The sequence below is a fragment of the Ursus arctos genome, unplaced genomic scaffold (genome assembly GCF_023065955.2).
Source record: "Ursus arctos isolate Adak ecotype North America unplaced genomic scaffold, UrsArc2.0 scaffold_14, whole genome shotgun sequence".
Classification (NCBI taxonomy): domain Eukaryota; kingdom Metazoa; phylum Chordata; class Mammalia; order Carnivora; family Ursidae; genus Ursus; species Ursus arctos.
In genome coordinates, this window is record NW_026622808.1 from 71,801,152 (window position 1) to 71,829,144 (window position 27,993).

Here is a 27,993-nt window from a genome sequence, read left to right on the forward strand (position 1 = left end):
GGCTTGGATCCCTTCTCATAGTGGTAAGAAATTTTAACCATAGACCCCTCTTTGACCAGGGATGCTTCTTTTCCTCGTTATTGTATCATTCAGGAGGATGAAATGTATTAATAAAGCTTGATAATATGTGTCCCTGTGTAAAGTCCTATCTAACTTAGAGGTTAAAGAATTGGCTCCTGGACCCTCTGGAATAAGATAATTAGTCTCCAATCAGACTGATACATGAGTGTTTACAAAATTGGGCACCGTGGAAGGACACACTCTTATTTGAATATAAAATGTTGATTGTAAGTTTAGGTTTCTCCAAAAGCAGAGCCTGACACAAGTCCTTAGGAGTAGGTAAGTTATTTGGGAGGTGATCCCAGGAAGCAGAAGGGAGGAGACAGCAGGCAGAACAAGACAGGCAATAAAGGACAAGCCAATAAAGTGTGAATTATTGAGTGATTCTACTGTGAGCAACTAAGGCTCAATCTCACTAGGGGCCCCCTAAGGATCCAAGTAGGACGTAGCTGAGAATTTTCTTGTCAAAGCACAGGATGCTTGGGCATTTTATGCACCAATTGTTATTTGTCATTCTTTTAAGGTTGCTCTTGGGGGTGTTATTCTCACCCACTTTTTCCAGGCAGTACCTAAGACCTGGCTGGTAGAGAAAGCCCTGAAACAAAACAGACTGAGTTGTCATAGTGCACACTACAAATGGAAGGCTGTCAGGATGGATAGAACCATTCCTCAAGAATTGCACAAAAATCACAGGTCGGCAGAGGTGACTGTGGTATAGAGCACAGATGGCATATTTTTCAGGTAACAAGCAAAAGCTGCTTTTATTTATTTATCTAAAAAATTTTTTATTATGTTATGTTAGTCACCATATAGTACATCCTTAGTTTTTGATGTAGTGTTCCATGATTCATTGTTTGCATATAACACCCAGTGCTCCATGCAATGCGTGCCCTCTTTAATACCCATCACTGGGCTAGCCCATCCCCTCATCCCCCTCCCCTCTGAAACCCTCAGTTTGTTTCCCAGAGTCCATGGTCTCTCGTGGTTCATTCCTCCTTCTGTTTACCCCCCCTTCAATCTGCCCTTCCTTCTCCTACCGATCTCCCTGCTATTCCTTATGTTCCACAAATGAGTAAATGATTAGCATATGGTTTCAAAAGCTTTTAATATTTGACTCAAAGAATTTAATGTTGAGAAATGATCCCTTCACCCGTGTAGTAACTACTTCCATTATTTTCCAGTACCCCAAAAAGAAGTATCTGTACAATCTCTTGGATTGGGAAGGGCCTCAGTTACATTTTGTTCTGCTTCCCAACTACTTCTAAGGCTAGGAGATACTAGATTGATTTCAGAACTACCGCCTATGGACCTCTCCCAAGCATAGCGTACTCAAGAGCCATGACCTTCTATGTAGAAGTCCAGGTCGTACAAGCTAAGATAGTAGGTACAACTCATTTAGGAGGTAACAAGCGTCCTGAGGGCCCGGGCCACGTTATTCACCTATGCATCCTTCAAGTCTGGAATGCAACGAATCCCACCAGTTCTGTGGGAGAAATGAAAACCAGGGGCCCAGAAGCTCTGCGGTTCTCGCCTCCTCTGGCGAACACGAGGGATCATAGAGATGTGGCTTCCCAGAGAGCCAGCAATGGGAGGGGTTGGTGAGCAACCGGAAGTACCGGTACCCACAGGTCAGCCATTATTCTGAACCTTGGCTGCCTTCGCGTGCGGTTCCGTGTCATCTCTGGGCGTCCTGACGCCCAGGCGACGGTACCCAAAGCCGGAGGCGCAGCGGGAATCCCTGGTGAGCGGGATGGGCTCCGGTCGGGTGGGCAGGCGCGGAGGGCGGCCCGGGGTAGGGGCTTAAGCTCCGTAGGGCTGCGCAACTCTCGCCGGCCGGTCTCCGGCACTGACCCCCAGCACGGTCCCTCCTCAGCTCTGTGTTGGCGTGGACGCCCTGGCCTCGGCTTGGGCAGATGCCGGCCTGGGGAAGGTAGTGAGGACCGCACATCTGAGTCCGTGTGTGTCTGTGGTGCTCGAGTCAGACAATGAGGACAGCTGCCTCAGTAGCCAGGCCTTTCTGCTTTTCCTCAGGCTTTTCTGAGGCTGGTAGAGACAGCTTGAGACCTAGACCGGTGGCAGCCAGACTCCCAGGGACTTTTTGTTTGTTTGTTTTGTTTTTTGGTAGGGATGGAATAATTTCCATCTTTTAATTTTGTATTATAATGGTATTTTTTTAAAGATTTTATTTCTTTATTTAACAGAGATAGAGACAGCCAGCGAGAGAGGGAACACAGCAGGGGGAGCGGGAGAGGAAGAAGCAGGCTCATAGCGGAGGAGCCTGATGTGGGGCTTGATCCCATAACACCGGGATCACGCCCTGAGCCAAAGGCAGACGCTTAACCGCTGTGCCACCCAGGCGCCCCTATAATGGTATTTAAAAAGCAAATTCACACTACCCATGCCACAATTACTTAAGGGAATGTATTTTAACGCCAGGTACTGACACTGTAAACTCAGAATAAATTCCGTTCTTTGCAAGAAAGTTCATTGCCAACCTCTATCAGTGACTGTGTACAGTTACTGTATTTTTCGTTTTACAGTTTGCCAGACTAAATCTTTATAATGAACTGGTGTTTGGAAACTACTGCTTTAGAATGAATGTTGTTTGGCTCTCAGAAATCTTTAGATGGAAGTATTTTGGACTTTTGAAATTCGATTCCGTGATTTCAGAATTTGCTCCCACAACTTAACCAGTCCAATGGCCTTGAACTGCTTAGCTCCTCTGAGCCTTCTTTTGTTTTTTCTAACTTATAGCTCGCAAGCCTTTCGTGAGAAGCAAGCAAACTGTATGTTTTAAGATTTATTTGTATCTGTGAAGTAAGAGTAAATAGAATTCTAATAATTTACTGTAAAAATCCTTTTCCCCCAAGTTTTATTTATCTCAAAATAAACTTTATTCTTTAGAGCAGTTCTGGTTTCATACCAAAATTGAGCAGAAAACACATTCTACCCCCATTCATGCATAGCTTTCCTCACTAATAACATCCCCCACCAGACTGGTACATTTGTTAAAATCAGTGAGCTTACATTGACACGTCATAATCACCCAAATTCCATAGTCATTATATTAGGGTTTACTCTTGGTATTATAAATTCTGTGGGTTCGGACAAATGTAAAATGACATATATAATGTAGCCACCATTATAGTATCGTGCAGAGTGGTTTCACTGTCCTAAAAATCCTCTTTGCTCTGCCTATTCATCCCTCTCTCTTCCCAGCCCCTGGCAGCTATTGACCTTTTTACCAACCCCAACGTTTTACCTTTTCCAGAATGCCATGTAGTTGGAATTGTATAGTATATAGTCTTTTCAGGTTGGCTTCTTTCACTTAGTAATAGGCATTTTAAGATTCCTCCGTATCTTTTCATGGCTTGACGGCTCTTTTCCTTTTAGTGCTGAATAATACTCCATTGGTGGGATGGACCACAGTTTATCCATTCACCTACTGAAGGACATCTTAGTTGCTTCTAGGTTTTGGCAGTTATGCATAATGTTGCTATAAACATCTGTGCCCAGGTTTTTGTATGGACATATGTTTTTAACTCCTTTTAATAAATACCAAGGAGCACGATTGCCAGATTGTATGGTAAAGAGTATGTTTAGTTTTGCAAGAAACTGCCAAGCTGTCTTCCAAAGTTGGCTGTACAGTTTTGCATTCCCACTGGTACTGAATGAGAGTTCCTGTTGCTTCACATCCTCACCAGTATTTGGTGTTGTCTGGATGTGTTTTGGTGTATTCTGGATTTTGGCTATCATAATAGGTGTGTAGTGGTATCTTATTGTTTTAACTTGCATTTCCCTGATGACATAGGACGTGGAGCATCTCTTCATGTTCTTGTTTAGAATCTGTATATCTTCTTTGGTGAGGTATCTATTAAGGTCTTTGGGCCATTTTTTTAAATTGAGTTGTTTGTTTCTTATTGTTGAGTTTTAAGAGTTCAGTTCTTTATCAGTTATGTATGCCTTTTGTAAATATTTTTCTCAGTCTGTGGCTTGTCTTCTCATTCTCTTGATAATGTCTTTCACAAAGCAGAAGTTTTTAAATTTTATCAAATTCCAGCTTACTATTTTTTTCATGGATCACACCTTTTGTGTTGTATCTAAAAAGTCATCACCATACCCAAGATCATTTAAGTTTTCCCCTCTTTTATCTTCTAGGGATTTTATAGTTTTCATTTCACATTGAGATCCATTTTGAGTTAATTTTTAGGAAGGGTGTCAGATTTGTGTCTAGGTTCATTTTTTTACATGTGGATGTCCAGTTATCTTGGCACCATTTGCCAAAAAGGCTTTGTTCCACTGTATTGCCTTTGCTCTTTTATCAAATAACAGTTTTATTTGTGTGCATCTATTTCTGGGCTCTGCATTCTGTTCCATTAATTTATTTTGTCGCCAGTACCACACTATCTTGATTACTATAGTTTTGTCATAACGCTTCATGTGTGGTGTCAGTTCTTCAGCTTTGTTCTTCTCCGTCAATGTCGTGCTGGCTCTTCTGGGCCTTTTGCCTCTACTGTAAACTGTAGAATGAGTTTGTTGGTATCCACAAAATAACTGGCTGAGGTTTTCATTGAAGTTGCGCTGAACTATTGATAAAATAGGGAAGAACTGGCACTTTGACAATATTGAGTCTTTCTGTCTGTGAAGGTGGGATAGAAATCCTTTTCGAAAGTTCCTTTCCATCACCCCCAGATCAGTTACCAAGAACTGCTCAGTTTTTCTCAATTATGTTATCCCTAGTGCTACTTAGTTTAGAACTTAATCATTTGTTTAGACCATTGTAAAAACTTTACTGACCTTCCTGAGATCTAGTCCTCCCTCCCCCATCATTCCTCCCATATAGATTTTTGATCCTGTTAGTTAATACTTCATTCATGCTCAGAGTGGGAAAGGCCTTTCTAACTATGACGCAGAACCTAGAGCATTAAGAAAAAGATTGGTTGCGTGGCAAAACAAATACAAGCTAAGTCTCATGAAGTGTATGGCAAAGACATGAGAAGAGGAAAAATTTGCCACTCCCCTTGTAACAAAGGACTAATTTTCTTATAATGTAAAGAGTGTGTACACATTAATAAGACCAAACATTCCAATAGAAACATGTGCAAAAGATATGAATAGGTAACAGAATATAAAATATAAATGACTTTTAAAAATACATTCACTCACTTAAAATGCAAGTTAGATTTGGTGAAGGAGTGAGGAGAAAGGCACTCCCATACTGCTCATGCTTGGAGTGTAAACTGTAAATTAGTCCAGGCCCAAAGAAGGACTAATTGGCAATATCAAAATGATAAAGTCACAGGGTCCTGGGTGGCTCAGTCAGTTGGGTGTCTGCCCTTGGCTCAGGTCATGATCCCAGGGTCCTGGGATTGAGCCCCATGTCAGGCCCCCTGGTAAGCTTCTCCCTCTCCCTTTTCCTCCCCCTGCTTGTGCTTGCTCCCTCTCTCTCTATCAAATAAATAAATAAAATCTAAAAAAAATTTATAAGGTCACATAAATTTTGATCCAGCAGTTCTTTGAGAAACTTTTCATGTATATGCTTACACACATGCAAATTGATGTGTGCTCAAGGTTTTTAATGATAATATTATTTTTCATAAGAAAAGATTGAAAACTGCCCATCTGTGATAGAGTAGGTAAATAAATTATGATTCACCTGTATAATGATACCGTGCATCAGTAAAAAGACAGGAGGGGCTATGTGTGACAGGAAAGATTTCTAAGATACCCTTTTTTTTTTTTTAAGATTTTATTTTTAAGTAATCTCTACAGCCAATGTGGGGCTCAAATTCACAACCCTGACATTAAGAGTCCCATGCTGCACTGACTGAGCCAGCCAGGTGGCCCTAAGATACATTGTTAATTGGGAAAAGGAAGATACAGTGAAAGATTCCTGGTGTTCTACCATTTGTAAAAAAAAAGAAATACAAAACAATATTTATTATACTTAATGGTATAAACATAAATAGCTGGAAAGATACATAAGAAACTACTGGGGAGAAGGAAGCTTTACACAGTATGCAATTTATAATTTAAAATTTTGAAAGAGTATTACCTATTTAAAAAAATAACAAGGAAAAATATAAAGTAAAATCTCTTTAGTGGTTGCGTATCACATACAGTACATGATCACACCCTCTTGTTCTGCCTTTTAAGGGCCGTTAGAATTTGACTTCTGTTTACCTCTTGACTCTACTCCTACAGCCTTGCCTCCAGAGTTTACCTCCCTTCTCTGGTTTGCAAAGCATATTCCTTCCTTCCTTCCTTCCCTCCCTCCGTCCCTCCCTCCCTCCTTCCCTCCTCCCTAAGTACATTTCTAATAGAGCTGTATGTGCTACTGTTCCCATGCTTTTGGAAATACAGTTCTTCCTGGAATGGCTTGCCTAATACTCCAGTGGTCTTTTTATTTTTCTTTAAAGTCCAATCCAAAATAACCCTTTATGAATTCTTTCTGTGCTTGTATGACCTCCTATAAATTTTATTTATATACTATATCAAAATTGTGTTTATATTTCTGCCTCCTCTGCTTAGTTATAAACATGCTCTGTAAGGGTCCAGGTGTTAAATAAAATTAGTGAGGGTGCTTTCATATGTCATTGACAGTGATATAACTGTTATAATCTCAAAAGCTTAAAACTATTTGTACCTTCCAGCCCAACAGTTGTTTTTTTTTCTGGAATTTTTCCTGAAATATAAGCAGAGATGTAACCAAAAGTTCATTAGCAAGGATAGTCATTGTGGCCTACTTTATAATAGGAGGAAATTATAAATAATTTCACTTAAGCGTGAATGGGCTCATATGCTCTTAAAGTAATGTTGAGGGTTATATAATACATGTTTACAAGATAACGTGTGAAAAGCAAGTTACAGAGATGTACTGTTGGTTCCAATCTTGTGATCCCAGTTGGTGCAGATGATCAGAGGAACATAGAACAAAACAATAGCTGTGATTATTCTCTAGTTTTGTCTTTTCTGATTTTACAAATTTTATGTTTTGTAATAAGAAAAATAAATGTTATTTCTAAAAAAAAGATTTTTAGAGAGCCACAAGCCTAAGTTTTATATAATAAAAGTCAAATTTATCTAAATATATTGATTGATGTAATGAACAATTTTCAGAGAATTCAAAGTGTGTACAGTAATGCTAACTTAGCTCAGCCTTTCTTTGTTAATTGTGAAGGTGTTAGGATTTTATCTCAGGTGTATCAGGTTTAAGACCTTACTTGTTGACTGTACAGAACATAGGAAAGAGTTCTAGTTATAGAGAGATAATAACTAACATTTGAGTCCATATACCAGGCACTGTTTAAAACTTGAAATCTGTGTAAATACCAAATGCTTACACAAGGCTATATAGTAGGAGTATTATTACCCTTATTCTTCAGGTTAAGAAACAGACTCAGAAGTGAGGTAACTTATTCAGGGTCACACAGGAATAGCCAGGATGTCCATTGTTAGAGTGGTAAATATTTATTATAATTAGGTGGAGGAGACATTGTGAATAAAGACTAAACGGACTTCATGACTTTGGTGGCAGCAGTGGTCTGGGTAGCATGAGTGTCTGTGTCCTTAGACCCTTAGGCTTCTGTCAGAAGAGGCACTGCCCGAAACCTAGAACCTTGCATTCAGGGAGGTTCTCTTCATCACTAGAAACTGACTGGGTTCTGGAAATCTTGGTTATTACTTTGGGTTAACTTTATCAGTGATTTCCTGAGGTCTTCTAGCTGATGTTCTCCAAGCTTTAAGGAAGAAGTCAAGCAAGGATTGAAGGGGCCTGGAGAGGAGCCTTTCTTAAAGGACGACAATGACAAGAGAAAATTGGGCCCACAGTGCTCTGAGACAAGAGGGTCTTGTTAAAGGGAAGGATGATACCTGGAAATGGGGAACCAGCTTCCAAGGAAGCAGCTCCTCTGTTTGGGAGACCTCTCACCTGCACTTTAGACAGTTACGTTACCATGAGACATCTGGACCTCAGGAGGCACTGAGCCGGCTCCGGGAGCTCTGTCGTCGGTGGCTGCGGCCAGAAGCACGTACTAAGGCCCAGATCCTGGAGCTGCTGGTCCTGGAGCAGTTCCTGAGCATCCTTCCCGGGGAGATTCGGACCTGGGTGCAGATTCATCGCCCTGGGAGTGGTGAGGAGGCCGTGGCCCTGGTAGAGGAGCTACAGAAAGACCTCGATGGACCAGCACTAAAAGTGAGAAAGGGCAAGGGGAGAGATTTGGGGTGGAAGGAAGGAGAAAATTCAGGCAGGGCAGGCTGGGCTGGAGGGTGATCCTGTAATTTTCATAAACAATTAATAGCTCATTAGCAACCCTAATGCTTTTTACAGCAGGTTCATGAGCTATTTGAGATCATAGACTGTCTGCAGAGAAAAGGATTTATGACTGACGTCTTGGGCCTAATTCAGAATTAGCAAAAAGGCATTGACTTCACTTTATCCCTCTGGATGATGCTTGCTAATGCAGAGTTTGGTTGAATAACCTGAAGAACATAATGTTTCTAAGTGTTCCCTTAAATAGAAGCATATGCATTACCTGTAGAAGTTTGTTAGGAAGGATGATGTAAGCTTGGAGTATAAAAGGCAGTGGGACAGCAAGAATGAAGCTTTCTAAATCTGGCAGGACCTCCCCCTGTGTGCCCCTACTGGGGATTCTGTGGGCCAAGGGATTGGGTTGAGATATTTACTTCTGGAAAGATTTTATATCCTTGACCATTAAATTGGAATCCTGATATATTTCCTAGTGTGCGTGAGATCTCTGTCAGTCTGTAGTCCACTAGAAACTTTTGTATATAAGAAGTCTGAAACATAACTTAAACTTGGGAGTGGCACTAAGAATGGGCTTGTTTATTTTAATCATAAAAATGAAGAATTTTAGAGCTATGTATTTCATTACTAAGCACTAATCCATCCTTATTTGAGAGATAGGAAAGTGGAGGCAGAGAAAGATTCACTGGATTGCCTTATGTCAGATATCTAGCTAGCAGCAAAACCATGTGTCTAGATTCTGGTGTTCCTTCTACTGGAGCAGGAAGGGATAATAAAGGGGTAAATAAGTAGAAGAGTATATTGAACCCAAGTCTGCTCTAAAACTGCTCTGAAGCTAAAACCCATACTCCTAATTATTACTTGTTACTTCCCATTCCCTCCTTAGCCCGCACCCAGATCTCGCTTCTGTTTCCACCGTTCTGTTCAGTCTCAGTGGGAGCGGTCACCCTCTGAGTGAGGCTAGAGGGCCAGCTCCATTGTTCTCAAGGCAAAGCTTTACTGCTGTTTTGATGCTCCATGCTTGAGGTGGGTCTGTGATCTCACAGTTCTAGTTTGTGGGCAGAAAGAGGTCCATGATGGTTAGGTGAGTCTATTTTCTGGAGATACAAGAAGAGTCAGCTTATTTTGTTTTGCTTGTTCCTAGGTTCCAGTTCTTGTTCAGGACCAGGACATTCTTCAGGAAGGGATGAGCACTCCAGGAACAGCAGTTCCTCATGCACACATTGGCAGCCACATAGCGACCGAAATTTGCCAAAATCCTTTTACTGACCCAGTGATGTTCAGTCTCCAGGATCCTCCACATGGTACTTAGTGATCCTGGCTTTGGACTTTCACAGGATCTTTATTATGGCTCCTCCCCCAACTTGCAGTTAGTTGCCTCCTCTCCTGTCTTGTATATGAAACCCTTATGGTACCAAGGTCTTCTGTTATTTCCTCACCTATCCTTTCCTGGGTCTCTGTGACCTTTTATCCATTCTTATTTCTGTTCTTTTATTATTCCAGTCCTGTACATGGGTGTCACTCAGAAGAGGTTTGTAAGTCATTTTATAGCCATCATTGTCTAGTCCTGGAAGTTCTGGGTCTTTCTGAATTCCTTGTTTATAGAAGAAATGGGACTTGGATTAATGGTCAGGAACAGCAGTAATTTCACATGCAGCTTATGCTCCTTCCTCAGATTCGCCTTCCTGTGAAGCTTCTGCCCTTTCCCAGGAAGAGAACCCAAGAAATCAATTAATGGCCCTCATGCTCCTAACAGCCCAACCCCAGGTAGGTTTGCATTCTCTTTCCTTCCTAAGGCCCTTTCTGCACTACCAAACTGTGGCTGTGTCTTCTATCATCCTGGTCTTTGGGGCCCAGTCACTTCCTATCTGTAAATCACAGTTCTTGCGACTGGAAGGTAGACTTTATGTGAGGTTTCCTTATGTCTCTCTGATAGCCCTTGCTTGCCTCATGGCCTCATAATGTGCCCTTTCCCAGAAGTGAAAGGAACTTTTCAATAGAGGAGCTCCTGGGCATGGATAATCTCACACATACCTGTTATTTCAGGAGTTGGTGATGTTTGAGGAGGTATCAGTATGCTTCACTTCAGAGGAATGGGAGTGTCTGGGCCCGATTCAGAGGGCTTTGTACTGGGATGTGATGTTGGAGAATTATGGAAATGTGACCTCCCTAGGTAAGGACTCTTTCTTCCCATCATTCTTTCCTTCATCAGTTTTTGTTGTCCTGATTATGAAAGTACTTTGGAAAACATAGAATATTATAAAGAAGAAAATACAACTTAACCCTACTCTTTGTAGACAACTACTAGCAAAATTTTGACATTTTACTTTTCTGTTTTTTCCTGTATGAGTGTGTTTGTTTGTTTACTGGCTATATAATTTGTGCCATAATTCAGCCATTTCCTTATTCTAGATAATTTCTATAATAATCGTCTGTCTCTGTACCTAAGGTCTTTCTTTATTTCTCATTTTTTTTTTAGAAGTACAATTACTAGGCCTACGTGTTTGAATTGTTTTAAGGTTCTTCTCATACTGCCAAATTGCTTTCCCTGGTGATCTCTGTCCTCATAGAGAAATACGTAACACTCCTTTTGCTCTGCCTTTATTGGTACTGCGTAATCCCATTCTTTTAAATTGTTGCTGATATGATTTTTTTAAAGTCGTATTATCTTTATTCTCTAGTGGATTTTTATGACTAGTAATAAAATAAGAACATTTAAAAATATTTAGTAGCCATTTGTGCTTCCAACAAACATGAAAATATCTATCATGTGATAGCCGCTATGGAAATGATTCTGCCCTTAAGTAGCTTATCATGGTTTGGAGATGAGCATAGAAAGAATAAACAAGGCAGAGTAAAATAATTAGTATAAGAGTGTGATACACCTCTGAAGATGGAAATGAAGAGGACAAAGCAACCGGTACCATTCCTGAGATTAGGAAAGGCCATAAAGGAGGTAGCTTTGTGCTGGACTTTGAATAAAAAGGTAAGATTTTGTTTGGACAATTATACATTAAAAATCGAGGAATCAACTAATGCACTGATCTAATTTGGAATGAAATACAGATATATAGGATCAGTTTAAATAGCTGCATACCGTTCCATTGTCTGTCATGCTTTACATTGACAGCTTTATGATACTGAATTTCTATTCAGGAATTACATGCCTTTCTATTGTTCAGTACTGCTTTTATGTGACAGGCCTGTTTTAAAATTGTCTTCATCTGGATCTTGATTATTTCAGGTTACGTTGATTATTTGGAATTTGAATCTTTTCTGATGTTTTCTAATTGACTATAGTGTACATGAAAATACTGACTTTTTTTGGTATGTTGCAACCTTATTATTTTATGGTTTACAACAATTTATAGTGTAAATTTTTACACTTAATGAGAATAAGTCTTTTACTATCTTAGATGTGCTGATAGTGGGCCGGACATTCTGTAGATTTTATTATTTTATTTTTTTACATTTTTTAATAATAATTTTTTATTATGTTATGTTAGTCACCATACAGCATATCCTTAGTTTTTGATGTAATGTTCCAGGATTCATTATTTGCGTATAACACCCAGTGCACCATGCAATACGTGCCCTCCTTAATACCCATCACCGGTCTCTCCCAGTCCCCCAACCCTCCTCTCCTCTGAAGCCCTCCATTTGTTTCCCATAGTCCACAGTCTCTCATAGTCCATTCCCCTTCTGTTTACCCCCCTTCATTCTTCCCTTCCTTCTCCTACCGATCTTCCTGCTATTTCTTATGTTCCATCAGTGAGTGAAACCATATGATAATTGTCTTTCTCTGCTTGACTTATTTCACTTACCATAATCTCCTCCAGTCCCTTCCAACTTACTGCCAATGTTGAGTAATCGTTCTTTCTGATAACTGAGTGATATTCCATTGTATATATGGACCACATCTTCTTAATCCAGTCATCTGTTGAAGGGCATCTCAGCTCCTTCCACAATTTGGCTATTGTGGACAATGCTGCTATGAACATTGGAGTGCATAAGGCCCTTCTCTTCACTACGTCTGTATCTTTGGGGTAAATACCCAGTAGTGCAATGGCTGGGTCATAGGGTAGCTCAATTTTTAACTTTTTAAGGAACCTCCACCCTGTTTTCCAAAGTGGCTGTACCAACTTCCATTCCCACCAACAATGTAAGAAGGATCCCCTTTCTCCACATCCTCTCCAAGTTTGTTATTTCCTGCGTTGTCCATTTTTACCATTCTAACTGGCGTAAGGTGGTATCTCAATGTGGTTTTGATTTGAATTTCCCTGATGGCTAATGATTGTGAACATTTTTTCATGTGTCTGTTAGCCATTTGTATGTCTTCATTGGAAAACTGCCTGTTCATATCTTCTGCCCATTTTATGATTTGATTATTTTTTCCCATGTATTGAGTTTGAGAAGTTTTGTGTAGATCTTGGATACTAATGTTTTATCTGTGGTGTCGTATGCAAATATCTTCTCCCATTCTGTGGGGTGCCTCTTTGTTTTCTTGACTGTTTCCTTGGCTGTGCAGAATCTTTTTATCTTGATGAAGTCCCACAGGATCATTTTTTCTTTTGTTTCTCTTGCCTTTGGAGATGTGTCATGAAAAAAGTTGCTGTGGCCGATGTCAAAGAGCTTGCTGCCTATGTTCTCCTCTAGGATTCTGATGGATTCCTGTCTCACATCGAGGTCTTTCATCCATTTGGAGTTTATTTTTGTGTATGGTGTGAGAGAGTGGTCAAGTTTCATTCTTTTGCATATAGCTGTCCAATATTCCCAGCACCATTTATTGAAGAGACTGTCTTTTTTCCACTGGATGTTTTTTCCTGCTTTGTCAAAGATTAGATGCCCACAGAGCCGAGGGTCCATTTCTGGGTTCTCTATTCTGTTCCATTGGTCTCTGTGTCTGTTTTTGTGCCAGTACCATGCTGTCTTTGTGATCACAGCTTTGTAGTACAGCTCAAAATCCGGCATTGTGATGCCCCCAGCTTTGTTTTTCCTTTTCAACAATTCCTTGGCGATTTGGGGCCTTTTCTGGTTCCACACAAATTTAAGGGCTCTTTGTTCCAGTTCTTTGAAAAATGTCATTGGTATTTTGATAGGGATGGCATTGAAAGTGTAGATTGCTCTGGGTAGCATGGACATTTTAACTATGTTAATTCTTCCGATCCATGAGCATGGAATATTTTTCCATCTTTTTATGTCTTCCTCAATGTCTTTCAAGAGTGATTTGTAGTTTCTAGAATATAGATCCTTTACGTCTCGGTTAAGTTAATTCTGAGATAATGTATGGTTTTTGGTGCTACTGTAAATGGAATGGATTTCCTAATTTCTTTCTTCAGTCTCATTATTCGTGTATAGAAATGCAACTAATTTCTGAGCTTTGATTTTGTATCCCACCACATTACTGAATTGCTCTATAAGTTCTAGCAATTTGGGGGTGGATTCTTTTGGGTTTTCCATATAGAGCATCATGTCATCTGCGAAGAGAGACAGTTTGACTTCTTCTTTGCCGATTTGAATACCTTTTTTCCCTTTTTGTTTTCTAATTGCTGTTGCAAGGACTTCTAGTACTACGTTGAATAATAATGGCGAGAGTGGGTATCCTTGTTGTGTTCCTGATCTTAAGGGAAAGGCTTCCAGCTTTTCCCCATTGAGAATGAGATTTGCTGTAGGCTTTTCATAGATGGTTTTTATGAGATTGAGGAATGTACCCTCTATCCCTACACTCTGAAGAGTTTTCATCAGGAAAGGATGCTGTATTTTGTTAAATGCATCTATTGAGAGGATCATATGGTTCTTGACTCTTTATCACACTGATCGATTGCGAATTTTGACCACCCTCGCATCCCAGGGATGAAACCCACTTGGTCATAATGGATAATCCTTTTACTGTAGTGTTGGATCCTGTTAGTTAGGATCTTGGGAATTTTGATGTCCGTATTCATCAGGTGTATTGGTCTGTAATTCTCCTTTTTGTTGGGGTCTTTGCCTGGTTTGGGGATCAAGGTAATACTGGCCTCATAGAATGATTTTGGTAGTTTTCCTTCTGTTTCAATTTTTTGAAGCAGCTTCAGGAGAATAGGTATTAGTTGTCCTTTGAATGTTTGGTAGAATTCCCCGGGGAATCTGTCAGGCCCTGGACTCTTGTTTTTGGGGAGGCTTTTGATCACTGCTTCAATCTCTTCATAATTAATCGGTTTGTTTAAATAATCAGTTTCTTCCTGTTTCAGTCTTGGTGGTTTATTGGTTTCCAGAAAGGCATCCATTTCTTCCAGGTTGTTTAATTTATTGGCATAAAGTTGTTGATAATAGTTTCTAAAGATCCTTCCTATTTCATTGGTGTTTGTTGTGACCTCTCCCCTTTCATTCATAATTTTATTAATTTGGGTCCTTTCTGTATTCTTTTGAATAAGTCTTTCCAGTGGCTTATTGATCTTACTTATTCTTTCAAAGAACCAGCTTCTAGTTCTGTTATCTGCTCTACTGTGCTCCTGGTTTCTAATTCACTGATCTCTGCTCTACTCTTGATCAGCTGCTTTCTCGTGCGTGGGTTAGGCCTGTTCTTCTGTTCCAACTCCAGCTTCTTGAGGTGAGAAAATAAAGACTGCATTTTAGGTCGTTCTATTCTTTTGGGTGAGGCTTGGATGGCTATGTATTTTCCCCTTATGACTGACTTTGCAGTGTCCCATAGGTTTTGGACCAGTGTGTTTTCATTCTCCTTGGTCTCCAAAAATTGTTGAAGCTGATTTTTAATTTCCTTGTTTACCAAATCATTCTTGAGCAGGATGGTTCTTAGTTTCCGAGTGTTTGAGTTTCTTCCAAATTTTTCCTTGTGATTGAGTTCCATTTTCAAAGCATTGTGGTCTGAGAATATGCAGGGAATAATCTCAGTCTTTTGGTATCGGTTGAGACCTGTCTATTCTTGTACCCAGAACATGGTCTATTCTTGAGAATGTTCCATGGGCATTAGAATAGAATGAGTATTCTTTGGTTCTGGGGTGTAGTGTTCTATATATCTCTATGAGGTCCAACTCGTCGAGTATGGCATTCAAAGCTCTTGTTTCTTTGTTGATTTTCTGCTTAGATGATCTGTGTATTGCTGAGAGTCGAGTGTTGAGGTCCCCTACTATTAACGTATTTTTATCTATGTGTCTTGATTCTGTTTAAGAGTTGGGTTGTGTATCTAGCTGCTCCTCTGTTGGGTCATAGATATTTATAATTGTCATATCCACTTGTTGGATACATCCTTTAAGAATAATATAATGTCCTTCTGTATCTCTAACTACAGTCTTTAGTTTAAAATCTAATCTTTCTGATATGAAAATTGCTACCCCAGCTTTCTTTTGAGGTCCGTTGGCATGAAAAATGGTTCTCCATCCCTTCACTTTCAGTCTAGATGTATCTTTAGGTCAAAATGAGTCTCTTGTAGACAGCAAATGGACGGGTCATGCCTTAATATTCAATCTGCAACCCCGTGGCATTTCATGGGAGCATTTAGGCCATTGACATTGAGAGTGATTATTGAGAGGTATGTTTTTAATGATGCCATGTTGCCTGTAAAGTCTTTGTTTCTATAGATTGTAACTTTCTGTTCTGTATCACTCTTGGGGCCTTTTTACTTTTATAGAACCCCCCTTAATATCTCCTGTAGGGCTTGTTTGGTGGTTACGAATTTTGTCAGTTTCTGCCAATCCTGGAAGGTCCTTATCTCTCCATCAATTCTGAATGACAGCCTTGCTGGATAAAGGATCCTTGGCTGCATGTTCTTCTCGGATAGAGCTCAAAAAATACCCTGCCAACCCTTCCTCTCTTGCCAGGTCTGTGTAGACAGGTCTCAAGTTATTCTGATATTTTTACCTCTGTACATGAGAAATCTTTTCACCCTGGTCCCTTTCAATACTGTATCCTTGGATCTAAAATTTGCGAACTGCACTATGACGTGACGTGGTGTAGGTTTGCCGTGGTTGACCTTGGGAGGGGTCCTCTCTGTCCCTTGGACATGAATGCTTATTTCCTTTGCCAGATTAGGGAAGTTTTCAGCTACAGTTTTTTCAAATATCTCTTCCAGACCTCTCTGTTTCTCCACTCCCTCGGGGATGCCGATCATTCTGACATTGGGACGTTTCATTGAGTCAGTAATCTCCCGTAATCTACATTCTTGAGATTGGATTTTTTTTGAGCCAAGTTTCTGTTTTAACTTTCTTTTCTCCCATCCCATCCTCCAATTCACTAATTCGCTCTTCTGCCTCATTTACCCTGGCCGTCAGAGCATCTGGTTTTGACTGCATTTGATTCATAGCATTTTTAATTTCTTCCAGATTCGCTCTCATTTCCGCCCGTAGAGATTCTATATTCTCGTTAATATTTTCTTTAACATTTTTTTTTCAAGCCTTCACATCGTCTTTTTTTTTAAATATTTTTTTATTATGTTAGTCACCATACAGTACATCCCTGATTTTTGATGTAAAGTTCGATGATTCATTAGTTGCATATAACACCCCATGCACCATGCAATACGTGCCTTCCTTACTACCCATCACCAGCCTATCCCATTCCCCCACCTCCCCTCCGACGCCCTCAGTTTGTTTCTCAGAGTCCATAGTCTCTCACGCTTCCCTGCCCCCTCTGATTACCCCCCTTCTTTATCCCTTTCTTCTCCTACCGATCTTCCTAGTTCTTATGTTCCATAGATGAGAGAAACCATATGATAATTGTCTTTCTCTGCTTGACTTATTTCACTTAGCATAATCTCCTCCAGTCCCGTCCATGTTGCTGCAAATGTTGGGTAATCGTTCTTTCTGATGGCTGAGTAATACTCCATTGTATATATGGACCACATCTTCTTAATCCAGTCACCTGTTGAAGGGCATCTCGGCTCCTTCCGCAATTTAGCTATTGTGGATAATGCTGCTGTGAACATTAGGTTGCATATGGCCCTTCTCATCACTACGTCTGTATCTTTGGGGTAAATACCCAGTAGTGCAATTGCTGGATCATAGGGTAGCTAAATTTTTAACTTTTTAAGGGACCTCCCCACTGTTTTCCAAAGCAGCTGTACCAACTTGCATTCCCACCAACAGTGTAAGAGGGATCTCCTTTCTCCACACCCTCTCCAACATTTCTTGTTTCCTGCTTTGTCCATTTTTGCCATTCTAACTGGCATAAGGTGGTATCTCAATGTGGTTTTGATTTGAATTTCCCTGATGGCTAATGATTTTGAACATTTTTTCATGTGTCTGTTAGCCATTTTCTATGTCTTCATTGGAAAATGTCTGTTCATATCTTCTGCCCATTTTTTGATTTGATTATTTGTTTCTCGTGTATTGAGTTTGAGAAGTTCTTTGTAGATCTTGGATACTAATCTTTTATCTGTAGTGTCATTTGCAAATATCTTCTCCCATTCCGTGGGCAGCCTCTTTGTTTTTTTGAATGTGTCCTTGGCTGTGCAGAAGCTTTTTATCTTATGAAGTCCCGCAAGTTCATTTTATCTTTTCTTTCTCTTGCCTTTGGAGATGCGTGTTTGTTTGTTTTTTAACCCAAGTAACTTTTAGTAGTTGTAATGCTATTTACTCAATAAGCCATCTTTTCTAAGAATTTAAAAATATGTTTTATGAGTAAATTGGTTACTTTTATAAACAACACTCACCATGGAGCCGAAATAAATTCTAGATGGATCTAAAAGTTAAACTAAAAAAAAAAAAAGAGAGAGAAGAAAGTGGAATTCCTTATTTAGTCTAGCTCTTTGAGGAAAGAGAAATTTGAATCAATTTTAACAAATAAGATATGCTTCAACTGCAATGTTGTTCGGACTTTAGCAAACAGATACCCAGAGGTTTATGTCCTTTGACCTAGTGATTTTCATTTGAGCATTATACCTTAAGGAAATGGTTCAGAAAGAGGAAAATAAGTAAATGTCTAAGGATAGTACCAGGAAAGTGTAATAGCTAAAAGTTGGGCACAACCTAATTCTCTGAGATAGAGAAAGTACTAAGCAAACCATGGTGTTTGACTTGGAGTTACGCTCTGACACTATCAAATATGACAATTCTGTGCTCTCAATTTCCATGCATTGATAAACTATTTGGTAGAAAAGCAGATTGTCAGATGGCTTGCACACACAGTTTCAGTATGTAAAAGATTTGTACACGTTTATTTAAGGGATTGGAATAGAATTTAAAGGAAATTCAGGAAATACTGACTACTTCCCATATGTTAAGCTTATCCCCCGCCTTCAAACATTTAAGTTGGAGTGGTAGACATTTATAGTAATAATTACAATACGGTGTGACAAATGCTGTGTAATAAAAGTGTGCGCAAGTGTGGGAGCCCATAGGAGCTTGGGATTGTAGGTCTAGGAAAGTGGGGGCAGGTTTGGGTGGCTAAGGGAAAGATGTACAGTGGGGGTGACTTTTTATTTTAATAACAGTTTTATTGAGATATAATTCACATACCTTATAATTCACCCATTAAAAGGTTACAGTATAGTGGTTGTTAGTAATACACAGAACTGTGTGACTATCACCACAATTAATTTTAGAACAGTTTATCACCCCAAAAAGAAGCCTTGTACCATATAGCAGTCACATTCATTTCACCCAGCTGCCCCTCCAACCCAACCTTAGGCAACCATTAATCTGCTTTCTATCTCTTTAGATTTGCCTAATCTATGGACATTTTATATAAATGGAATCATACAGTATGTGGTCTTTGTGACTGCTTTTAGTGAGCATAGTGTTCTCAAGGTTCATCCGTATTGTGGCATGTATTAATACTTTATTCCTTTTAATGCTGAATAATATTCTTTTGTGTATATATATCACATTTTATTGAGTCATCAGTTGGTGGACATTTTGTTTCCATGTTTGAGCTATATAAATAACACTGTGAATATTTGTGCACAAGTTTTTGTGTGGATGTATGTTTTCATTTCTCTTGGAAATATACCAGGGAGTGGAATAGCTGGGTGTTCTGTGAAAAGATTCACAACAGCTGTATTTTGGTTTCTAAAAGGAAAGAAAACTTTATTATTATAGAAATCTAATAGAAACAGAGGAGGAAAGGAATCTACAGATAAATGAGAGCAATAGTAAGCAGTAAATGAGAATAAGACAAAGCTACATCAAATCAGGTACACAGCATCTAACTCATTAAGTGGGGAAGCCCGGTGGAGACAGCCTGGCTGGAGTCCAGATTGAGAGGCTTGGGCAGAGCATCCTCCCCTCAGGTGAGACTTCCAACTGACGATTCCCATAAGGGCCATATTTATAGGGCAGATGATGGGGTCTGGAGTTAAACATTTGTTCACCTATGTGCAGTTTGGGGTGAGCTGCATTTCTATGTTATCATGTTTTTATATTTTCAAGGAGCCTGGGTTATTTGTGTTTGCCTCCCCTCCCAGGTTACATTCTGGGGAGCCAGCCCCATGTGTAGGTGGAGGGGATGTGAGGCAGGATTTATAACTCTTGGCATCCTGAAGGGCCAGTTCTGACCTGGAGGCCAGATAATATATTTTAAGTAATGAGGCTCCAAAGATTATTCACATAACCTCAGTCTCACAAACAACGTTCTGTAGCCTGCCTGCGTATATGCAGGTCTAGGTGGTTGGTTATGCAAGACAAATCACAAAAAGATCCATCCATATGAAACACTGGGTCATATGGTAACTCTATGTTTAATCATATTAGGAGCTGACAGACTGTTCCAAAGTTGCTGCACCATTTTACACTTTCACCAGTAGTATATAAGGGTTTCATTTTTTTCAGATCTTTTTTTTTTTTTTTAAGATGTTATTTATTTATTTGAGAGAGAGAGTGAGAGAGAGAGCACAAGAAGGGGGAGGGTCAGAGGGAGAAGCAGACTCCCCACTGAGTGGGGAGCACGATGCAGGGCTCTATCCTGGGACTCTGGGATCATGACCTGAGCTGAAGGCAGATCTTAACTGACTGAGCCACCCAGGCACCCCGCAGTTTCTCCAGATCTTCCCCAGCATTTACAATCTTTAATAATTTAATAATTTATGATCTTTCTGATTATAGCCATCCTGGTGGACCTAAAAAGACAACTCATTGTGGTTTTCATTTGTATTTCCCTGATGACTAAAGATGTTGTGCAACTTTTCATGTGCTTATTGGCTGTGTGTCTTCGAAGAAATGTCTTTGCCTATATTTTAATTGGGTTGTCTTTTTATTGTAGGAGTTTATATATTTTAAATACAAATACCTTATCAGATATGGGACTTTCAAGTATTTTCTCCCATTCTGTGAGTGTCTTTTCACTTTCTCAATTATATCCCTTGAAGCACAGAAGTTACTAATTTTGATGAATTTCAATTATCTTTTCTTTTGTTGCTTGTGCTTTGCTGTTATATCTACCAAACTACTGCCTAATTCAAGGTCATGGAGATTTATGTATGTGTTTTCTTCTGAGAGTTTTATAGTTTTAGTTCTTGTGTTTAGTTCTTTGATCCATTTTGAGTTAATTTTTGTATATAGTATAAATAAGGGTCCAACTTCATTCTTTCCATGTCTCAGCATCATGTCTCAGCACCATTCCATTATCTTAGCAGCATGTTTCCCCCATTGAATTGTTCTGGTACCCTTTTGAGAATCAGTTAACCATAAATTTGGAGGCTTATTTCTGGACTCTCAGTTCTGTTCCTTTGATTATATATCTGTCCTTATGTCAGTGGAATCCTGTCTTATTACTGTTGCTTTGAAGTACATTTTAAAATTGGGAAGTGTGAGCCCTTCATTTGTGTTCTTTTTCAATATTGCTTTAGCTACTCTAGGCTTGTTGAGTTTCCATATCGATTTTAGGATTAACTTGTCAATTTCTGTGAAGAAGCCAGGGGATTTATGATAGGGATGATTGCACTGAATTTGTAGATCGATGTGGGGATTATTGCCATTTTAACAGTATTAACTCTTCCAATCCATGAACATGAGATATGTTTTCATTTATTTAGTCTTTAACCTCATTCAGCAGTGTTTCATAGTTTTCAGAGCGTAAGTTTTGTACTTCTTTCTAAAATTTATTCCTAAGTCTTTTATTCTTTTTTATGCTGTTGTTTCTTAATCTCCATTTAGGATTGTTCAGTGCTATTGTGTAGAAATCCCATTGTTTTTTGTTCATTGATCTTGTATCCTGCAACCTTGCTGTACTTAACTTAGTTTTAGCAGTTTTTTGGTAGATTTTTTAGGATTTTCTATATATAAGATCTTGTCATCTGCAAATAGAGGTAGTTTTACTTCTAACTTTTCAATCTGGATGACTTTTAGTTCTTTCTATTGCCTAATTGCCCTGGCTGAAACCTGCAGTCTATGTTGCATAGAAGTGGCAGGAACAGAAATCTTTTTCTTGTTAAGGGTTCTTAGAGAGAAAGCATCAATTGTTCGCCATTAATTATGATGTTAGATTTGGATTTTTTTGGTAGGTCTCCTTTATCACATTGAAGAAGTTCCTCTTTTATTCCTACTTTGTGAAGTGTTTTATTCATGAAGGGGTATTGGATTTTACCAGATACTTTTTCTGCGTCTATTGAGATAATTATGTGATTTGTGTCCTTCATTACATTGATACGGTGTATTACATTAATTGATTTTCCAATATTATGCCAAATTGCATTCCTGTGATAAATCTCACTTGGTCATGGCATATAATTTTTTTTTTCATGTTTTGCTGGATTATGTTGACTAGTATTTTGTTGAGGATTTGTATGTCTATATTCAGAAGATCTATTTGTAGATTTCTTTTTTATTTTTTTGTGGCGTCTTTGTCTGGTTTTGGTATCAGGGTAATACTGGTCTCATAGAGTGAATTGTAAAGTGTTCCCAGCTCTTCTATTTATTGGAAGAGTTTGTGAAAAATTGGTATTAAGTCTTCTGTTGTTTGGTAGAATTCGTCAGTGAAGCACTCTGGGCCTGGGCTTTTCTTTGTGGGTGGTTTTTTGATTACTGACTCAATTTCTTTATTTTTTAGAGATCTATTCAGATTTTCTATTGCTTCTTGAGTCTGTTTTAGTAATTTACGTCCTTCTAGGAATTTGCCCATTTCATCTTAAATTGTCCAGTTTATTTGCACAGAATCATTTCTAGTATTCCCATAGAATCCTTTTTATTTTTGTAATATTTGGTAATGTCTAAGGGGGTGACTTTGGGGCTTATTTTTAAGGGTGTAGGTATTGGGCTTGTAATGAATTGGGAAGAGGAAGAACAATTCAGGAAGAGAAGAGAGCATGGACAGTGATAGAGAAGCAAGCAAAAACATGACATGTTTGGGCATCTGCATGTAGTTCTCTCTGCCTAGAGTCTAGGGGCATCAAGAGTGCTGGCAAGAAGTGAAACCAGAAAGATAGGCAGACAGCGGGTGAGGGCATCTCTTGGGCTATGCTGGTTACCTGTGCTTTATCCTCTAGGCAGTGAAGAATCATTTGTTTTGAGCAAGTGAGTGACATGATCAAATTTACCTATTGGAAAGATAATTGGCAATGGAATGGAGATGGATTAAAGAAGAGGGGAGGGTTGGAAGTAGGGAAGCCTGTATGTTTCTTGGAGGCTTCATTAAAGATTGCAAAAAGTAACCAGCTTCCTCTATCAATCTGACATTTTTCTCTGAAGTCTGCTAAAGTTCAATAGGCTTACACATTGTCTGATTTCTATACTAAAATTGGTTAAAATAGTTTAACCAGCTAATGACTGTGTATACAAGAATTGCTATTTTCTCTGTTTTTAAGAATTTTATTTTTAAAGATTTTATTTATTTGAGAGAGACAAGGAGAGAGAAAGCACAAGCAGGGGGGAGGGGCAGAGGGAGAGGGAGAAGCAGACTCCCCACTGAGCGGGGAGCCCAATGTGGGACTCGATCCCAGGACCCTGGGATCATGACCTGAGCTGAAGGCAGACACTAAACTGACTGAGCCACCCAGGCGCCCTCTTTTTTTAAGAATTTTAATCATTTTTTTTTCCTTTCAAGACATTTAGAATACTGAATATATATTTTAAGACATTTCTTCTGTCTTTCTGTTTTTGTTTTTGTTTTAAGTAAACTCTATGCCCAGTGTGAGACTTGAACTCACAATCGCAAGATCAAGAGTTGCATGCTCTATGACTGAGCCAGCCAGGTGCCCCAAGAATTGCTAATTTCTTAACCGTTTTTCATCTCAATTAACCACTTGGAACACTTCCACTTCTTAAAAGCACTTCTACTTCTTTAAAACACTTCTGCTTCCTTAAAGAGAACCTTCCTGAAACCAGCATCCTGCTTACACTGTGAAACCACTCCTTCATCCAGTCACTGTGGACGAGGAAACTGGAGTACTAATTGGATAGGACACATGCCCATCCCTATTGTCAGGTGAAGCAGTGTGATTGGCAGTACTGCCTGAATCCTGGAGAAAGGGGCAGTTGAGATATGTAAACCTAACCTAAGAATGTAGTTCAAATTGACATTTATTAGGTATTTTCTGCCCTCACCCTCTCATATAAATTAAATCTATAATGAAATAAAATAGCTATTTCTTTCCTATGTCTTTTCTCTGTATTTGAGTAGAACAGTGTTGTTATCCTCTAATAGAAGATAATATCAGTATTATTCACATTATTTTACTTACTAGATCACTTGGGGAACAAGTTCATAATTTCTCCTTACATTTGGATGGTGAAAGTAAGTTGCCAAAACATTTTCAAAAAGATAATTTCACATTTTACAATATTTGAGAATGTTGGAGTAGAAAGGGACTGGCAGTTTACTAGTTCAGCCACATCATTTTATAGATGTATTATGTTTTTAAAATGTCTTTTCTATGTTTTCTTTTCATTCTGTATTTCATATATATATATGAAGTGTTTTTTTTCTTAAGATTTCATTTATTTATTTGAGAGAGAGTGAGCAAGCAGGAGAAGGGAGAGGAACAAGCAGACTCCATGGTGAGTGTAGAGCCTGATGTGGGGCTCAGTCTCATGACCCTGAGATCATGACCTGACCGGAAATCAAGAGTCAGGTGCTTAACCAACTGAGCCACCCAGGTGCCCCTCTTCCTTTTTATATTTAATTGAATCTGAGTCCTGATGTTTTCCATTTCTCAATTTTAAAAGGACTAGTGGGAGTTATAGATGAATTCTAAGCATTAAGTTGCTTTTTAGTGGATTTTTTCCCTGTAGGTTACTTGCTTTCAAGTAATTAAAAAATGTTTATGCACTTGACTCTTCAAAAACTAAAGATTGCTTTAGGGTCCTGAGGTATATTTTCTCTCCGTTTGAGTTCCCATCTTCCTAGCAAGAAGAAAATAAAGAGACAATTCTTTATAAGCCTGTTGCATTGATTCTTCCTGAGCCTCATGTCTGAACCACCTACACATGATCCCATGTTCTCTCTCTGGTTCTTCCTTGCATCTGTTTATTCAACATCATTTATATTTTTCCATATGCTCCCTGAAGACAAAGAGCTTAGAAGTGTCCAAGTGAGTTCTGTGTTAAAACACAACCTTGTGAGTGTAGTATTTTACTTTGTACTTTCATTTAATGCAAAGTGTCTTCTTTTTGTATTCATATAAAAGTGTACCCTACTGGCTTGTTTTAAAGTCATTTGAAGAGCTTATTCTTACTAACACAGGGACATGGTAACATTTGCATTTTTAATTCCTTTTACCAGAATGGGAGACCATGACTGAGAATGAGGAGGTGACACCAAAGCCAAGCATTTCTCAAAGAGCTGATTCTCAGAAAGGAACATCCAGAAGACTTCAGGGAGGTGCTCCTCAGACCCCTGGTTTCGAGGAAGCATGTGAATGGCAAGTTTTGGCAAGTCATTGGAGAACTAAAACCGGCGAAAGAGATACCCTAAAGAAAGTTTCCATCTGTGAAAGAGATAAGAAGAAAAGGACTCTACCAGAAAAACAAGGCCAAAAGTGGAAGGAATTTGGAGAAAGCTTGACTTTAGGTTCAGCTCTTTCAGAAAGTTTAATAGGTACTGAAGGAAAGAAGTTTTATAGATGTGATATATGTTGTAAACATTTCAATAAAATCTCCCATCTTATAAACCATCGGAGAATCCACACTGGTGAGAAACCTCATAAATGTAAGGAGTGTGGAAAAGGCTTTATTCAGCGCTCAAGCCTTCTAATGCATTTACGGAACCATTCTGGGGAAAAACCTTATAAATGTAATGAATGTGGGAAAGCCTTCTCTCAAAGTGCTTACCTTCTAAACCATCAGAGAATCCACACTGGGGAGAAGCCTTACAAATGTAAAGAGTGTGGAAAGGGCTTCTATAGGCATTCAGGCCTTATTATACATCTAAGGCGCCATTCTGGGGAGAGACCTTATAAATGTAATGAATGTGGGAAAGTTTTCTCTCAGAATGCTTATCTCATTGACCATCAGAGACTCCACAAAGGGGAAGAACCTTATAAATGTAACAAGTGTCAGAAAGCTTTCATTCTGAAGAAGAGCCTCATTCTGCACCAGAGAATCCACTCTGGGGAAAAACCCTATAAATGTGAAGAATGTGGAAAAACCTTTGCTCAGACCACTTACCTTGTTGACCATCAGCGGCTCCACAGTGCAGAGAACCCATACAAATGTAAGGAATGTGGAAAAGTTTTCATTCGAAGCAAAAGCCTCCTCTTACACCAGAGAGTACACACAGAAAAGAAGACTTTTGGTTGCAAAAAATGTGGGAAGATTTTCAATTCAAAGTCAAACCTCATTGACCATAAAAGGATGCATAGCAGAGAGAAGCCATATAAATGTACTGAATGTGGGAAAGCCTTCACTCAGAGTGCTTACCTTTTTGACCATCAGAGACTCCACAATGGAGAGAAACCTTATGAATGTAATGAGTGTGGGAAAGTTTTCATTCTAAAGAAGAGCCTCATTTTACATCAGAGGTTCCATACTGGAGAGAATCTCTATGAATGTAAAGACTGTGGCAAGGTCTTTGGTTCTAACAGAAACCTCATTGACCATGAGAGACTACACAACGGGGAGAAGCCCTATGAATGTCGAGAGTGTGGGAAGACTTTCATCATGAGCAAAAGTTTCATGGTCCATCAGAAACTACATACACAGGAGAAATCCTACAAGTGTGAGGATTGTGGGAAGGCTTTTAGTTATAATTCAAGCCTGCTTGTACATCGGAGAATTCACACCGGAGAAAAGCCCTTTGAATGCAGTGAGTGTGGAAGAGCTTTCAGTTCTAACAGAAACCTCATTGAACATAAGAGAATCCACAGTGGTGAGAAACCCTATGAGTGTAATGAGTGTGGTAAATGCTTCATTTTGAAGAAAAGCCTCATTGGACATCAGCGGATTCACACAAGGGAAAAATCTTATAAATGCAGTGACTGTGGGAAAGTCTTCAGTTACCGCTCAAACCTTATAGCCCATCAGAGAATCCACACTGGTGAGAAGCCCTATGCATGTACTGAGTGTGGGAAAGGCTTTACTTACAACAGAAACCTTATTGAACATCAGAGAATTCACAGTGGGGAAAAAACCTATGAATGTCATATATGTAGAAAAGTTCTTACTTCTAGTAGAAATCTTATGGTACATCAACGAATCCATACCGGAGAGAAGCCTTATAAATGTAATGAGTGTGGAAAAGACTTCAGTCAGAATAAAAACCTTGTTGTACATCAGAGGATGCACACTGGGGAAAAACCATATGAGTGTGAGAAGTGTAGAAAATCTTTTACTTCTAAGAGGAATTTAGTTGGCCACCAGAGAATCCATACAGGGGAGAAACCGTATGGATGTAATGATTGTAGTAAAGTTTTTAGGCAGAGAAAAAACCTTACTGTACATCAGAAAATTCATACAGATGGAAAACTTTGTGAATGTGATGAGTCTGAAAAAGAATTCTCTCAGACTTCAAACCTTCATCTTCAACAAGAAATCCATACCATGGAGGAATTCTCTTGGCTTGAAAATGCCAATGAGTCCAAGACAGAGATTCAGAAAATCTAGTGTCATTTGTAAAATGGAATAAAATCCCTGCCTACCTAAGTAACTGTTAGACAAATGGCAGTATATGGTCCTTGCAAGGAAAAAATTCATAATTGACCCTTTTATAGACAAGTGATTTGCATGTGAAAGAAAGTTAATCTAGACTTTCAAGACTACAAAAACATAAACCAAATTCTAGTTAAGGAATACTGTATGTCCCAGACCATTTGTTATGACTCTGAAAAGGGACCTTAGAGCACTTGAAGACTCTGAAGAAGCTTATGAGGTGTAAATGTAGTTGTAAATGATAGCAGAAATACCTTTGTATTAAAAAATGGACATTGTTTCTGAAAATGTGTATATTGTACATTTTAAAAATAGCATCATAAAAAGTCTCTATTGACTGTATGATGGAGACATGTCAGACATGGAGTTGAGTGGGCAAGAGTCTGTCGTTTGAGGACAACTTAAGAAGAGTACTAGATTTGGAATCAGAAGACCGAGGGTTAGGTCCTGGCTCTTTGTCTTACTAGCTATGTGATGTTAAGTCAGTCTCTAGGCCTCAGTTTCTCTGTCAGTCAAATGTTGACATAATGCCTACCTCAAAGGATTTGAGGATTAAGTGAAAGGATGTTTGTGAACAACTTTTGTGAAATAATTTAGTTGTCAATAAAGTTGGGTAAAAGAGGTGTGGTCAAAATCTAGAACATGTCATAATATAAT

The 27,993-nt window shown here is 39.0% G+C and overlaps 2 protein-coding genes across 7 annotated transcripts in view; both read left to right on the forward strand.

The window, feature by feature from the left end:
* The first annotated feature begins 1,651 nt into the window (after positions 1-1,651).
* ZNF197 (zinc finger protein 197) lies at positions 1,652-27,972 on the forward strand. Of its 6 annotated transcripts, none has more exons than XM_048226858.2 (6): positions 1,652-1,801; positions 2,815-8,254; positions 9,471-9,630; positions 10,002-10,093; positions 10,373-10,499; positions 24,974-27,972. In XM_048226858.2, exons 2-6 carry the CDS (start codon positions 7,865-7,867, stop codon positions 27,289-27,291), a joined length of 3,087 nt encoding a protein of 1,028 aa, XP_048082815.1. In that variant the 5' UTR covers positions 1,652-1,801; positions 2,815-7,864; the 3' UTR covers positions 27,292-27,972. The 6 variants fall into 6 exon arrangements, with proteins under 6 accessions (XP_048082815.1, XP_044241065.1, XP_044241062.1 ...); XM_044385130.3 differs by having other exon boundaries at positions 1,708-1,801; positions 7,800-8,254; XM_044385127.3 differs by having other exon boundaries at positions 1,714-1,801; positions 7,764-8,254.
* The window catches only part of ZNF35 (zinc finger protein 35), a 51,732-nt gene continuing 25,425 nt past the window's right edge, over positions 1,687-27,993 (forward strand). The window contains exon 1 of the mRNA XM_026501531.4: positions 1,687-1,801. The gene's annotated coding sequence lies outside the window, so the exon portion shown is untranslated. The remainder of the gene's footprint in view (positions 1,802-27,993) is intronic.

Bases quoted from the DNA above. Each gene is read 5' to 3' on its own strand.
- ZNF197 (XM_048226858.2), top strand. From the start codon at position 7,865: ATGACAAGAGAAAATTGGGCCCACAGTGCTCTGAGACAAGAGGGTCTT. The intron at 9,631-10,001 runs GTACTTAGTGAT...CTCCTTCCTCAG, and splicing joins TCTCCAGGATCCTCCACATG to ATTCGCCTTCCTGTGAAGCT. The intron at 10,500-24,973 runs GTAAGGACTCTT...TCCTTTTACCAG, and splicing joins TGGAAATGTGACCTCCCTAG to AATGGGAGACCATGACTGAG.